The sequence below is a fragment of the Schistocerca nitens genome, chromosome 3 (genome assembly GCF_023898315.1).
Source record: "Schistocerca nitens isolate TAMUIC-IGC-003100 chromosome 3, iqSchNite1.1, whole genome shotgun sequence".
Taxonomy (NCBI): Eukaryota; Metazoa; Arthropoda; class Insecta; order Orthoptera; family Acrididae; genus Schistocerca; species Schistocerca nitens.
In genome coordinates, this window is record NC_064616.1 from 271,846,474 (window position 1) to 271,863,535 (window position 17,062).

The 17,062-nt window shown below is 38.0% G+C and overlaps 1 protein-coding gene across 1 annotated transcript in view; it reads right to left on the bottom strand.

Annotated features, from left to right (window-relative positions):
• LOC126249572 (uncharacterized) overlaps positions 1-17,062 on the bottom strand; it is a 121,800-nt gene that overhangs the window by 63,215 nt on the left and 41,523 nt on the right. The window contains exon 5 of the mRNA XM_049951236.1: positions 8,343-8,528. Within this exon, the coding sequence (XP_049807193.1) occupies positions 8,343-8,528 (186 nt within the window). The remainder of the gene's footprint in view (positions 1-8,342; positions 8,529-17,062) is intronic.

Below are 17,062 nucleotides of genomic sequence, written 5' to 3' on the forward strand. Positions count from 1 at the left end.
TTCAATATCCTCACACTCTCTTGCATCACTGACATAACCAGCTTTTTCATCAACATTATTTATTTAAGCTTTCCCATAAAGGTAACAAAAGATAGAGTACTTTTATAAACATTATGCAAAAATTAATCATGTTTACAACTTGACCTAAACTTAATCCTGATGACCACAGTAGTTTCATAGTAAGAATGCATGACAAATGAAACAATATAATTAGGCAATGGAAAATCCAGGATTGAATGTAACAATATTAGAGAAGGAAAGTTGCTACTCACCATATTGTGGAAATACTGAGTCGCAATAGGCACAACAAAAAGATTCACACAACTATAGTTTTCAGCCATTAAGGCCTTTGTCAGCAATAGACACACATACCTGCAGACGTGTGTGCAAGTTGCATTTGTGTGTGTGTGTGTGTGTGTGTGCATGTGTGTATGTGTGTCAATTGCTGACAAAGGCCTTATGGCTGAAAGCTATAATTGTGTGAATCTTTTTGTTGTACCTATCGCGACTCAGCATCTCCGCCATATGATGAGTAGCAACTTTCCTTCTCTAATATTATTAAAGCAATATAATTGTTAGTTTTATGTTGTTATAATTGATAATGTTTTGATGCAAAATTTACACAAACATTTTCACATTTTGTAAGTGCAAGAACAAGGGACTTTTAACATTCATGGATGACTTCAGCCAATACCTTATACAGTGTGCATTTACTGGGTGATAGTCACCTTTAAGGTGTTGTCCACAAAATAAAAAAGTTTAACAAAGAGGTAAGTGCCCTAGGTTATATAAAACCAGGAGCTCGCATTGACCAAGTACAGTAACAGTTACTTCTTAAAAGATGACCAAGAAAGGCTACATTGTAGTCTGTGGTGGTTCAAATGATATTGCACACAACAAAGGTGTGCATGCTGCTAATGTGTTAAGAACAGCTCTAACCACTTGAAGCATTCTTATGTACTTATACTTGATATTCTGCACAGATATGACTTAATACAATCCTCATATGCAAACAAGGCAGTAATAGCTACAAAGAGACATTATACAGAAATCTGCAGCAGTTCTGTGAATATTCCTAGGATTGAAGCTCACAAATTTGGTAAAGAACTTTACACTACTCATGGCCTTCATCTCAACTAGTGTGGGAAAAATCAATTAAAATAATTTGTGACATAATTGCAAATACAAGGAACAATGTGAACCCAGGACAATCAGATTTGACTGTAGAGTGTACCACTACACATGATAATTGTAGGACTGGGTATAGGTAGACAACATTGGACAACTGACTGGTAAAAAAATGAAGTAAAAGTACTATCAGCGTGTGGGAACCAACCAAATTGGAGAAATGGATAATGAAAAATACCTTGCCCAGACCTTCAACTGAAACTTCTTTTTTAGAGAAAACAGTGTAGTTGCTTCTGCTAAACAAAAACTGGCAACATATTGCCAAAACATTAGATACCTCTGCAGTACGATCAATGAACTTATAATCAATATCTAAGAGTCACAAGGTATAGATTATGCCCATGTTTTGTTCTTTAGTGAGTACCATACTAATTCTGGCATAGAAACACTTATGATAAATAATTATCACTTTGTAGAAAGAGTAAAGAATGAAGTGGTGTTACCATTTATGTTAAAAAGTGTGTCACATGTAGAGGAATTGATGCAGAATTATTGTTTAGAACAATATATGGAAGTGTGTGCCACAGAACTGTTTTTGAATAACTTCCAGATATCAGTAGTTACAATGTACACAGCACCTTCAGGGAACTTTAGTCTCTTTTTGAAGAAGTTAGATGCTTTTCTAAAATACACATTCAAACACAAAAGAGATGTAATTGTGCTTGGAGACTTCAGTGTAAACTTTCTAACAAATTCCAGAGACAGATCAAACCTAAAAATCTGAAGTCCACATACAATCTTGCTTCTGTAGTTAGCGTCCTACTACAATAACTTCATGTAGAAGCACAGTGATCGATAGTATATTTATAGACCAGACCAAAGTAGGTGATACAACTACCAGGCAAGTACTGAATGGTCTCTCTGGCCATGATGGACAAAGACTCACTATAAATAGTACAAGTATTTATGAGAATGGTAGGACTATTAATGATGAAACTATCCAGACTTTTAAATCACATCTCCAAGCCACAGACTGGAGACCTGTGTATAATTTAGAAAATGCTGATTCCAAGTACAATCTGTTCAGTAAGGAAGTGGCACTGACATTTGGGCCCTGGGTAACCACTGGTATTAAGATATAATGCAAAAGGAAATGAGAGCTGTACATCATCACAAAAATTTCAGACAACCACAACCACCTAAATCATTATAAAAAATACTGTAAAATACTAAGTAAAGTTATTCAGAAGTCAAAAAGTTTGTATCTTTACTCCAAAATTAATAAATCTAGTGACAAATCGAAACACTATGGGAAGAGATAAGGAGTGAGACCGGTGCAAACTGCCCCAGTAGGTCCCAAAAGCATTGTACACAGTAATGTAGGTAGACAAGTACAACATCAAGAGACTGTGGAAAAAAATTTTAATGAGCACTTTTTAAGTGTTGCTGAGAAAACAGTACACAATGGATCCTTAGAAGAGGCCTTAAAAATAGTGAAAGGTCATTTCGCAAATTCTGTAGAGTAGATAGGCATAGCCTCTACAATAGTGCAAGAAGTAAGAAAAACCATTATTTCTATAAAAAGCAAAAATTCAACTGCTGTTGACATCTCCAGCAAACTGCTAAAAGCCTGCTGCAATCAGTTCAGTGAAGTCCTAACTCATATATTCAATTTCTCTCTGAAACAAGGTACCTTCCCTGACAGGATGAAGTATGCTACTGTAAAGCCCCTCGACAAAAAAGGCCATGCTGCAAATGTTACATACTATCATCCTATATCACTCTTGACTAGAATTTCTAAATTCCCTAAAAAATTTATATATGCTGGGATAGTCAGTTGCCTAGAAAACTTTGCAATAATTAGTGAAAACCAGTTTGATTTCAGATACAGTATCACCACAACTGAAGCCATGTTTCCATTTACCAATACATTTTGGAATGTCTTGCCAAAAAGACATTGCCTGTGGGCATATTTTGCAATCTGTCAACTATGTCAGTCATAGAATACTTATAATGAAAGCATGCCACCTTGGACTCCAAGGACAAATGGGCAACTGGCTCAAATCATATCTACAGGTCAGGCAGCAGAAAATAGTGTTAGATGGGAACGGTACGCAGGTAGAAGGAGTAGAATCTGACTGGGGAACAGTAAATTATGAGTCCCACAAGGTTCTGTCCATGGTCCCCTGCTATTTCTCATATATATCAATGACCCACCTTTGTCCTCAAACAAAGCAAGCCACATTACAATGTTTGCTGATGACACAAGTACTGTGATAAACAATAAGACATCCCCTGATGTAGAATTAAGTGTCAGCCAATTACCTGAGGACATTCTGAATTGATTCACAGTAAATTCTCTATCAATAAACCTCAGCAAAACGATTTCCATTAATTTTCCATTCTGGCCACAAAAGCCAGCATGAGATAAACATCGCACGTGAGAGCCAGCAGATGCAGAGCGTAGATTATTTGAAATTCTTGGGCATACATATAGATAACATGCTTAACTGGGAACACCGCATCCACCAAACCCTGAAAAGGCTTACTTCAACAACATTTGCCATCCAAATAATCGCAAAAATTGAAGATATAAAATATCTCAAAATCTGCTTACTTGGCTGCTTTCATTCACTTATGTGTTATGGAATAATCTTCTGGGGCAATTCATCACTGTCGAAAAAAGTCTTTACAAATCAGAAAAAGGTTGTCCCAATTTTGTGGGGAGTGCCTCCAAGAACCTCATGTTGCAACATTTTTAAGAAAATAGGAATACTAACCATTACTTCACAATATCGCTTTTCAATCATGACACTCATGCTTCACAATCCCTCTCAATGTGAAATGAATGAAACATACCATCATCACACACAAGAAGGAAATGTGACATACACTGTGACCTTAAAAATTTGTCTCTAGTGCAAAAAGGTGTAAAATACACGAGCACAAAAATCTTCAATGCACTTCCACATAATATTAAGTGTGTATGAGGTAATAATGTACTATTTAAAAGTAAGCAAAATGAATTCTCACTTGAAAAAAGTTTCTATTCTCTAGAAGAATTCTGTAGCAGGGATAGCTAAGATTATTTACCATGTGTTGTTGTGTAATCCTGATTCAATATATTTCACTGATTTAATTAGATTAATTGGTGACCTGTGAATAAAGAAGATGGTCACTTTCACCTTAAAAAGTTGTTTAGATAAGATCTGAAAATTGTATCTTAACCTCTGTTTGTGAGCATAACTTGAACTTACTGATTGTGTTACTTTATTATTATTTTGAATTTGTGTTCTTAATTTTTGTTTATTGTCCTGATGGAAACAAATGTAATAATGAATTAAATGTTTTGACTTGTTCCATATCTGTGGACACCACGTAAAATGGTTCTATGTAATACATATTGTAATAAATAAACGCAATAAATAAATATGTTGCAACTTAGGTGGCTTTTGTAGGCCATTTTAAGGGTGTTTCCTGCCTTGACAAATTGCAAGCATTTGTCTTGACTTTCTCTACACCCCTGTAATACATTAAAACACCTATTGTTTACACATTCTATGTTAAAGTATCAGTAACAGATAACAGTAGCTATTTAATTTAAATGAGAAGCAGTAGTATTTTTCAGAGTCATGATATTCCTGTTAGTTGTATTGTGTTAAATCTAGCTCTGGTAAATACAAATAACTTATAGTACTTTAATAATTGTTTATGCAAGTTCCAACATCTGTGTCACTTTGTTGATGTATACACTGACTTTTGTGACATCCCAGTAGGTCTTCCTTCATTATGTGATTCACCTTATAGTACATTAATCATTACCACAGAGAGGAGTGTCTGGAATATGGAAGAAAGTCAATGATATACATATAATTTAATTTAAATAAACTGCAGTGAAATGACTTAACATAACTAAAACTATTGTATTACAGTACTGGTGCTAATTATGAAATAATCTAAAACATTAATTTTCAGAATTTATGTGAATATGTAGTGGAGGGGCTGTGCAACAGAAAGTTCTTTACTCCAGTCCAGCTCTTCAGCATTGTCTACACAACATTTAATATGCTCTACCAGGTTATAAATACATATGTACCCATGTGTCAGAGTTCTACCGGTACTAATGTTAAGCCTTCAAGCCATTGTAGAGGCTGTTTTTGGTCAATGTGTTACATTATGCTTCTTACTATTTTTGAGAAAATAAAAATATTGGTGATAACAAAGGACCTTAATAAATAATTCTTATAACATGTTTAGGTGTTCTGAAAATACTCTCCCTCTAAGATGATTTCCTTCAAATCTGTGCACAAGCCTTAACTGACATAAGCAATCAATCTGACTCCATGTTTAACTGACTCACATAGCTTTTTGTCTTGAGCTATTTACAATGTCTCAAAACAAGAATGAACTCAGTGTGTGTATCATCCATATCTGACATTATTTTTAGTAGGTTACTCTCAATATCGTAGCTCTGCTCCCAGTCAGTACTAGTTCCTGCTTCACCCACTATCAAAACAGGAACCTCCTTTCCAAAATTTTTGTATTAGAAACCTAGATCTTCTACCATTTGACTATAGCACACACTTGGCTTGAAGACGTTTGGGAAATGGTTCTTGTTTCCTAATTCTGAGTGCAACAACTGGTTCATGCCTCTTCCATGACTACCACCTAACAGCAGGACTTCCTTCTTTTTTTCCAAATTTCTGTGAAACCATTGATTTCCTATTGGAAGCCTGCTGTGCTGTTGCTACATCTTTGCATACTAGGAAATCTTCGTTATCTAACGGATCTAGCAGAGTGAAATACAACTGGCTCAGCTAGGGACTAATGTAGTAATTTGGTATCACAGCTTAGTGAATTATGTGATACTCATGATTTTTGTCATCTAATGCACTGCCTGTCAGGAAGAATTGTATTTTAGTTTATTGGTTACATGTTGGCAGGTAAACAAAAGACTGTCTCTTTCATTTAATGTTCTTAAACGTAATTTTGTGATTGATAATGCAGCAGTGATATTGTATTTTCACTGTTGGCAGTAATTAAAAATTATAAATTTGTGAACAAAAAATCTCCTATTCAGGAAAGGTAGATTTGAAACAATACTTTCATCATAAATAATGACTGAAAAATAGATGGACAAGGTTCAAAAGTAAAATTTTGTATGATAAATGTAAAATGAAGCTAATGCGAAAAGAATATAATTTTCACGAAAGGTCATAGTGTTGTTGGTAATGAATGAAAACATTGTATAATTTACAATTTGAAAGAAATGGTACAATTATTACTATAGCTAAAAACTAATTGGAATTGCTCTTAAAATAAATCAAAGAATTTTGAAAATTGTTAGAAAAATACCCTCTAGGTATGTGCCGTCGAGAGATTTTCTTGACGAGGTCTATAAAAGTTTCATATGATTGTATCTCTGGTTTAATTTCCAAGATCACCTTATCAAGGTCCTCTGTGAAAAGTTCCCAATGAGCTTTTTTGAAATTGAAGCGTCTCTTGAAGGGCATTACATCTGATTTGATTACTGCAGTAATGCAGCAAGTTGTTGCTCTGTGTTGCGATCTTGGAATTGGGTCCTCGATTTGCTTTACAGTTTGCAGGGATACCTTTTCAGAGACAAAGATGTTATCTGGATTATATCTTCATTTCCATCTTCTGCTGTTAAATGATGCAGGCAACTTTGGGTCATGTATCAATTTCAGTTTAGCCTGGTCTGCCCAGATCTCCAGCATTTTGCCATCATCATTTGTCTCTTTATAACCCCATGTGAGACTGTGACAGTTAAAATTTCCTAGTGCAACTTTAATGTTTTTTGAATGGAAATTTCCAGGCTCCGAAAATTTGAACCTCGCACTGGGTGGTTTGTACACGGATGTTACAGTACATGAATGTAGCTCAATAGTTAAAATTTCTATATTTTCTTTGCAGGTCAGAGCACAGGAGCATACGTCTAAGTTTGGTTTCACAAATATAGCACTTCCGTACTTTTCGGGTGGTCTCTCAAGAACTAATTTCATGCCCTGTACTTTTGGTCTATGGCTAGTTGGTGCTCTGTGTGTTTCTTGTAACACTAAAACATCACAGTTGTTTCGTTTGCACATGTCAGATAATAAAATTTCTTTATTTACAGATAAGCTTTCAATATTGCAGGAAGTTGTCACTAATGATGATCTTGATAAAGGCCTTTTTTGAGTCTCTTCGGAGAGTTGTTTTGTCATCTTTGGTTAATTTCTAGTAATGTCACGCTCTGCCTTAAGGGTCATAACTTTTCCTCTCCTGTTCAGATAGTATCCCATCCCTCAGATAGACACAATAATACCATGTATGAGCCTCACTTACAGTTCCATTTGCTACTGCACTTCTGTCCACTTGATGAAGTCATCTATCACAAGAGCTGCACTGCACCCCAGAAATACATTTCTACAGAAACTCAAACAGTTCACCCTTATTGTTGTGTACAAGAAATACACAAACATGGACTAACTAATAAAAGTACATCCTTATACTATAAAGTCAACATTTAAGTTATATAACACTTAGTGTGGAGTAGTTTTGAGTAACAATAAAAATAAAATACTTTTATATGGAAATTCATTAATCTCTGGACAGCAAAAATTTAGGTCTAGAGATGCTGATATGTAATTCAAAATTCAAAGAAATATTTAAAAAATAGGAATCATGAAATGAAATATTCAAGTTATGAATTCATCAGGACACTGATGTGTGTTCAAATTACAAAATATTCTTAAATATTACACTTAATCCTTATGAAAAATGACATTATTTGGAAACACAAAATAATGGCATAATCAGAGACATTATGAAACATAATGAAAGGAGGAATGAATGAAGAGAAGAAGCAGAAGGGGAAAAAAAGGGTAGAAAACTACATGTAACATTTCAACAACAAAAAATTAGTTACTTTAGAACTATTGAGAGGAAATTTGTGTATACGAATGGTTAGCTCTAATAGAATCCTTAATTCAGTTCTACACAAACTACATTATGGATGATTTTATGGTGTACATAATTATGTCCTAACTCTCATAATACCTCTATCTCTCTATCACAGTATATTAACCATTATAATAATTAATGCATATACCTGAGTGTGCTTAGATATTGTGTAGGTATGTAACTGGGGAACATTCTAAAGCATATGAGCTGACTGAACTATAGCATAGCTTGAAAAGACAACAATTACTCACAGCAGGGGAGAGTGGTCATCATTGTTTCTGGAACAAAAACTGAAACTGGGTTCCCAGTTTTCTCATCAGCACACCAACAGATCTCTGAATCACACTGAAGAACCTCAAAGTTACCATCATCACTGCAGTGAAGGGTTATATTTGTCCGTCCTTGTTGTTGGAGCTGGGTTACCTTCCTACTGCATGCTAGAAATATTGTACATGCAATAAATAAATACGTCAAGTGATTCAGCATCAACAACATAAATATTATTACTTTTTTACAATTAGTTGGAAAAATATATACAAAATATTTGGAGGGTTCTCAGAGAATGTTAAATTCTGAGATGTGTCATATAATATTATGAAGAAATAGAAATGGAAGAAAATACAGATCTAAAAGAGAAGTTACAAAAACTGCATTGAATAAAGTTATTTTAACAGTCAAAAGTTTTTGTGAATGGAGGAATCAAAGAAAATACTACACTGATGCAAAAATTCATCATATTTCTGTCCTTTAGTATAAAAATGTGTTTGCAGAACACTTTTTATGACATGACAACTATTATGCTGCTGAATATCACTTTAATGTATACAGCTGAAGAAAATATGTGTTATATTTGAGTTTAAGAAGGTGGAGTGGCAAGTGGTGAAAGAAACAGTATAATTCAGTGTAGGACTAATGTCCATAGTAATGATGCAAACATTTGCTATATCTATGGGGAGAATGTTATTATTCTGTATGGGCCAAGAGTCAATGGGACTATGGTGGGAGGTGGAACTGGGCTGTAAACAACAGGAAGGCAGTAGTTCATCATCCTGGGCAGGTCAGCTGTGGAGCACGAATTGGGTGTCTGGTTGCAGTCCAATGTGTCACACAAATATCATTGGTTAAACATTCATTTTATTTGTGCATGAACTAGAAAACACTCATTGATGCTCAGCAGTGGCAATGCACACCAGAGTGGTTGCTACAGATGGCACATGCAAGGTGCTGAGGTAAGTAAAGGGCCTGCAATCTCTGAAAGTTCACCGCATCACACAAAGAGGAATGGTGATGCCAGGATCACTCTCAGAACCAGCCGTAGGGCTGCAGCTAGAGAAGGTCAAGCATCTTGTTGGCAGATTGTGGGTTCTATTTGATTCATAGACCAGTGTAGACCTGTCCACTCAAGATTGAGGTTGTCAGACCTCATCCATCTGCCGAAATATGAGTGGTGTATATATGGGCTTGGGGCATACATGTTTTGCTGAGGAATTGATCCCCAACACATAAGCCCCATCAGAGTCCACAGCTCAGCTGTGAAGCAGTCAGGTTTCCAAGACTTCAGTGGCTCTGCCTTGTTTTCCATTGATAATCTTAGAACTCTGATCTCGGCTGGCCCAGTGATGTGGTAATTGCTAGGTGTTGTAAGTAGATTTTTTGTTCTACTGCCAAGCATGTGGTCAGTCCCTGGCCTCTTGCATTTGCTGTGGTGACATCGCTACTTTATTCAGCCAAGTCACAAATTGTGATGAAACTGTACAGCCTCCCCTCATTGGCAGATCTAGCCTACAGAGCTCAGCCCATGGTAATTCTGCAAAGACTCAACATACATCCTGAAAATTGATAATTGTGTACATTACTTTCAGCTTTACCCTTACAGTAGTCAGCTTAAGCCCTGAGGTTCATAGGCAGTGTACTTCACCTAAATGCCATTTCAATGATTAGCTCAATGGCTTTTCTCCTTACTGTAGATGACCATTAATCCATTCAATTACCACTTAAAAACTAATTAAATAACATTACCAGCTTCTTTGCTTTCAGTTTGTCCCCTAATAATTAACAGTAGTTACTCAGTAAATTCCTTATGGTTATCAGGTGGTGTCCATAACAAATGCCAATTACCTATTCTTTATTGGCTAGGGGTAATCCAGTCCATCTCATGTAGCTGTAAGTTCACTGAATTTCCCTCATTTTTTACCCAATTGACCCATCCCGTAACTAATTAAAAAATAATACTAGAAAATTCTTTCCCTCTTAACAAATCATCTTTGCACAGTGAATGGCCTTAGTCAATTGGCCTGTTATGTTTGATATTTCTTACTTTGTCCGCGTGACAAAAGTTTCCATTAGGTTTTCTCAGAAACCACACCCCTAAGACTATGTCCACACATAAACCACAATCTGCCAACAGTTATTTCCTCCACTGTAATGCTAAGCACCTAATCACAAACTGGATCCTTCTTGCAATATTAGATTTTCTTGCAGTTTGTGAACTACATCACGTGAATTGAACATTAGCGATTTTTGCTGCAGTATAATTGGTTTTTCCTTCGTGACAGACAAGCCTTGTGGATGTTTATCACTGGTGACAGCTACCTGGAACAATAGTCCCCCACTTTCCACTGTGCATTGCCAAAGGTCAGTTTTTGTATGAAAGTCTCTCTTATCTACATTACATTGCAAGTGTCATCACTTTTGTGAACCTCTTGCCCCTCAGGCACAACCTCCTGTCAGGATTTAGCTTTGTAGACCCAACCACAGGTGGTGATGAGTCTGTATCCTCCAGAGATAAATGTATCTGTACTGCTTCATTACTCAGAACGTCCATAACATGATTTACATTATTAATAGCTTGTTGTACATTCTCAGCGGTATCTATAACAAAATAACTATCTGCAGTTACTCTCTGCATGACACAAAAATCATCAACTCATGTATTATTTGTTTATGTCAAGTTCCATAGGACCAATTTGAGGTGCAAATCTCCAAAGTCATGTACATGTCAGTACATGAAATTACCACATAAAAGTAATAACAGACAAAAATAAAATGTTTATGAACTCGAAAAAGTCAATCCATAAAGAAACACAATCAACAATACAACTATAATCAGCTTAATTTTTCAAGGAACTCCTTGACAGAATAGCAGGAGTGACCCATAAGGAAACTCTTCAGTTTTGATTTGAAAGCATGTGGATTACAACTAAGATTTTTGAACTCGAGCAATAGCTTATTGAAAATGGATGCAGCAGTATACTGCACACCTTTCTGCACAAGAGTTAAGGAAGTCCGATCCAAATGCAGGTTTGATTTCTGGTGAGTATTAACTGAGTGAAAGCTGATTATTCTTGGGAATAAGCTAATATTGTTAACAAGAAATGACAGTAAGGAATATATATATTGAGAGGCCAATGTCAAAATACCCAGACTCGAAGAACAGGGGTCGACAAAATGTTTGTGAACTTACACCACTTATTGCCTGAACTGCTCATTTCTGAGCCAAAAATATGGTTTTAGAATGGGAAGAGTTACCCTCAAAATATAATAACATACATCACAAGCAAATGAAAATAGGCAAAGTAGACTAATTTTTGTGCCAAATGGTCTCTCATTTCACATACCATTTGAATAGTAAAAATGGTAGCATTAAGTCTTTGAACAAGATCCTGAAGTTGGGCTTTCCATGACAGTTTGCAATCTATCTGAACACCTAGAAATTTGAACTGTTCAATTTCACTAACCATATGCCCTTTCATGGAAGGTTTTGTTGATTTGCGTGTTAGAAACTGTAAAAACTGAGTTTTACTGTGATTTACCCTTAGTTTATTTTCTACTAGCCATGAACTTATGTCATGAATTGCGCTATTTGAAACCGAGCCAATGTTGCACAGAACATCCTCTACTACCAAGCTAGTGTCATAAGCAAACAGAAATATTTTTGAGTTACCTGTAATAGTAGAGGCATATCTTATATAAATAAGGAACAGAAGTGGCCCCAATACTGATCCCTGCTCCCCCCCTCCTGCCACTTGACCAGACCCCACATCACAGCCATTCTCAACAATGTGAATAATGACCTTTTGCTGTCTGTTGCTAAAGTAAGAGGTGAACCAGTTGTGAGCTACTGCCCGTATTCCATAATGGTCCAGTATCTGGAGTAATATTTTGTGATCAACACAATCAAACGCCTTAGTTTAGTCAAAAAAGATGCCTACCATTTGAAACCTTTTGTTTAACCCATCCACTACCTGACAGAGGTAAGAGAATATAGCATTTTCAGTTGTTAAACCACTTCTAAAGCTGAAGTGTAGATTTGATAGGAAATCGTGTGATATAAAATGATCAATTATCCTTACATACACAGCCTTTTCAATAACTCCATCATATCCATGATAGTCATTTAATTATTGACTGAATCTTCCCCTTATCTGTATCACAGAGGAGTATTTCAGACATCAATCCTAGAAAGGCATTTGCCAAGAAAGTTATATGATTCCCTGTAGAAACTAAATTTTTATTTAATTCATCAGCTATGCTCATAAAATGATTGTTAAATACTGTACATATATCATATTTATCAGTAACAGAAATATTTTTACTACGAAATGACTTTATATCATCAAATGGCTCTGAGCACTATGGGACTCAACTGCTGAGGTCATTTGTCCCCTAGAACTTAGAACTAGTTAAACCTACCTAACCTAAGGACATCACAAACATCCATGCCTGAGGCAGGATTCGAACCTGCGAACGTAGCGGTCTTGCGGTTCCAGACTGCAGCGCCTTTAACCGCACGGCCACTTCGGCCGGCTTTATATCATCGACCTTGTGCCACTGACCAGACACTTCCTTCACAACTGACCATACGGTTTTAATTGCATCCTGTGAATTAGCTATTCTATTTGTTTGCCATACACTCTTTATCTTCCTATTAACATTTTAAGCACCTTGCAATTGTTTGTTATGGGCTACTGTAGCCTGATTGTGACTGCTTCTAACATTTTGATATAACTCCCACTTATTCTACATGATACTCTTTTCCCACTAATCAGCCACCAAGGCTGCCTTTTGCTGTTAGTATGCTGTTTAGAACATTATAATGGAAAGCATCTTTCAAAGAGCATGAGAAATTTATTAAGGAAAGCATTATATTTGTCATCCATTTTGTTGGCGCTATAAACATCTTGCCACTCTTGTTCCTTAATGAGGTTTAAAAAAAACTCTATTGCCATTGTATTAGCTTTTCTACATAGTTTTTGTAGTTACATATAATGTTTGTTTGAGTACAAAAGCCTTTTAATGTTCAAATTTGTGCATCATGGTGTGAAAGGCCATTCATTCTTTTACTAACAGAATGGCCTTCTAATAATGAAGAACAAATAAAAATATTGTCTATGGCTGTGCTACTGTTCCCCTCCACTGTGGCTGGATAAAACATAGTATGCATTGAATCATATGAATTTAGGAGATCTTCCAATATCCTTTTTCTTGCACAATCATGTATAAAATTAATATTGAAATCACTACATATAACTAATTATTAGTACCTCCTATAAAGTGAACCAAGAACCCTTTCTAGCTTCTGCAGAAATACTCTGAAGTCAGAGTTAGGGGACCTATAAACAACAACAGTTAGAAGTTTACTTTCACTAAATTCAACTGCCCCTGCACAACTTTCAAATACATGTTCAGTGCAAGCCATAATACTGTTCTTTACGTACATGGCCATTCCCCCACTCTACAAAGAACTCCTTGAAAAACAGCCAGCTAATCTGTATCCTGGTAAAGGAAGCCTCTGAATTGTCAAATTATTTAAGTGGTGCTTCTACACTCCTGGAAATTGAAATAAGAACACCGTGAATTCATTGCCCCAGGAAGGGGAAACTTTATTGACACATTCCTGGGGTCAGATACATCACATGATCACACTGACAGAACCACAGGCACATAGATACAGGCAACAGAGCATGCACAATGTCGGCACTAGTACAGTGTATATCCACCTTTCGCAGCAATGCAGGCTGCTATTCTCCCATGGAGACGATCGTAGAGATGCTGGATGTAGTCCTGTGGAACGGCTTGCCATGCCATTTCCACCTGGCGCCCCAGTTGGACCAGCGTTCGTGCTGGACGTGCAGACCGCATGAGACAACGCTTCATCCAGTCCCAAACATGCTCAATGGGGGACAGATCCGGAGATCTTGCTGGCCAGGGTAGTTGACTTACACCTTCTAGAGCACGTTGGGTGGCACGGGATACATGCGGACGTGCATTTTCCTGTTGTAACAGCAAGTTCCCTTGCCGGTCTAGGAATGGTAGAACGATGGGTTCGATGACGGTTTGGATGTACCGTGCACTATTCAGTGTCCCCTCGACGATCACCAGTGGTGTACGGCCAGTGTAGGAGATTGCTCCCCACACCATGATGCCGGGTGTTGGCCCTGTGTGCCTCGGTCGTATGCAGTCCTGATTGTGGCGCTCACCTGCACGGCGCCAAACATGCATACGACCATCATTGGCACCAAGGCAGAAGCGACTCTCATCGCTGAAGACGACACGTCTCCATTCGTCCCTCCATTCACGCCTGTCGCGACACCACTGGAGGCGGGCTGCACGATGTTGGGGCATGAGCGGAAGATGGCCTAACGGTGTGCGGGACCGTAGCCCAGCTTCATGGAGACGGTTGCGAATGGTCCTCGCCGATACCCCAGGAGCAACAGTGTCCCTAATTTGCTGGGAAGTGGCGATGCGGTCCCCTACGGCACTGCGTAGGATCCTACGGTCTTGGCGTGCATCCGTGCGTCGCTGCGGTCCGGTCCCAGGTCGACGGGCACGTGCACCTTCCGCCGACCACTGGCGACAACATCGATGTACTGTGGAGACCTCACGCCCCACGTGTTGAGCAATTCGGCGGTACGTCCACCCGGCCTCCCGCATGCCCACTATACGCCCTCGCTCAAAGTCCGTCAACTGCACATACGGTTCACGTCCACGCTGTCGCGGCATGCTACCAGTGTTAAAGACTGCGATGGAGCTCCGTATGCCACGGCAAACTGGCTGACACTGACGGCGGCGGTGCACAAATGCTGCGCAGCTAGCGCCATTCGACGGCCAACACCGCGGTTCCTGGTGTGTCCGCTGTGTCGTGCGTGTGATCATTGCTTGTACAGCCCTCTCGCAGTGTCCGGAGCAAGTATGGTGGGTCTGACACACCGGTGTCAATGTGTTCTTTTTTCCATTTCCAGGAGTGTATATACCAATATTGTCAGAGTCAACATCTATAAGCACTTCACTAACTTTATCTCTAATACCTCTTACATTTTGATGAAATATGCTGATGCCTTGGATACCTGATGGCCTATGAAGGTGATTCCTTTGTTAGACAGACTTCCCTTAAACAGGGATACCTATCAGCTGACTTAAATCTAAAAAAGGTGCAGCTCTAACACCAACTACTACAGGAATTTTTCCACGAGTGATCCCACCATTGCCCACTACACTGTCACCCATAAGCTTTGTCAGCCTCCCCTGCCTCTGAAAGAAAGCTTCCGCTTTGGGAGAGCTAGCTATTGACAGATAACACTACACATTTCCCGACTCTTGGACTGGTCCATGGAAGTGCTAGATTTCAAGAATATGTGTAAATAATTATAAAAATTAAGGAACAATTTCGAGCACGATTTGCAGATGTTATGAGTTTATCTCCTGTCATTCGCCTCTTTGCTCGACCGTTCTCATCATCAGTTGAAGATGCTCCGAATGATCTACAGATGGAACTGATTGATGTACAGTCAATACATTTCAAGAATACGTGTCAATAATTGTAAAAATTAAGGAACAATATCGAGCACGATTTGCAGATGTTATGTGTTTATCTCCTGTCATTCGCCTCTTTGCTTGACCGTTCTTGTCATCAGTTGAAGATGCTCTGAATGATCTACAGATGGAACTGATCGACGTACAGTCAATACAGGACTGAAGGACAAGTTCTTTGCAGTGCGAAGTACAAAAGAATTCTACGAAAATTTTTCACAACAAGAATTTCCATGCCTGCACCGAGAAGCCACGAGAGTTATGTCCATGTTCGGGTCGACATATGTTTGTGAAAGATTTTTCTCAGTGATGAAAATGAATAAATCAAGGTTTTGATCAAGCATAAGTGATGAAACTCTTCGCAACTGCTTGTGTTTGTCAATGAGCTGTGCTTTTGTGCCCGATATTAACTATATCATTTCTGATGACCAGTGATATATGTGTTTGGATTTATTCCTTTCATAATTAAAAATATTGTTTACTAACTGGTTATTATGCAGATTTCAGACAGAACTGATGAAAGATATAGCAATAATGGTTTTGAAATCAGCGCGACTGCTACGGTCGCAGGTTCGAATCCTGCCTCAGGCATGGATGTGTGTGATGTCATTAGGTTAGTTAGGTTTGAGTAGTTCTGAGTTCTAGGGGACTGATGACCTCAGATGTTAAGTCCCATAGTGCTCAGAGCCATTTGATTTGGTTTTGAAATAACAGGTGATCATCGAGAGGTCTGCGGTTATCATTCTGTTCAGAGGTCAGTGAGACAGAAATTATGTCAATGAGCTGTGCTTTTGTGCCCGATATTAACTATATCATTTCTGATGACCAGTGATATATGTGTTTGGATTTATTCCTTTCATAATTAAAAATATTGTTTACTAACCGGTTATTATGCAGATTTCAGACAGAACTGATGAAAGATATAGCAATAATGGTTTTGAAATCAGCGCGACTGCTACGGTCGCAGGTTCGAATCCTGCCTCAGGCATGGATGTGTGTGATGTCATTAGGTTAGTTAGGTTTGAGTAGTTCTGAGTTCTAGGGGACTGATGACCTCAGATGTTAAGTCCCATAGTGCTCAGAGCCATTTGATTTGGTTTTGAAATAACAGGTGATCATCGAGAGGTCTGCGGTTATCATTCTGTTCAGAGGTCAGTGAGAC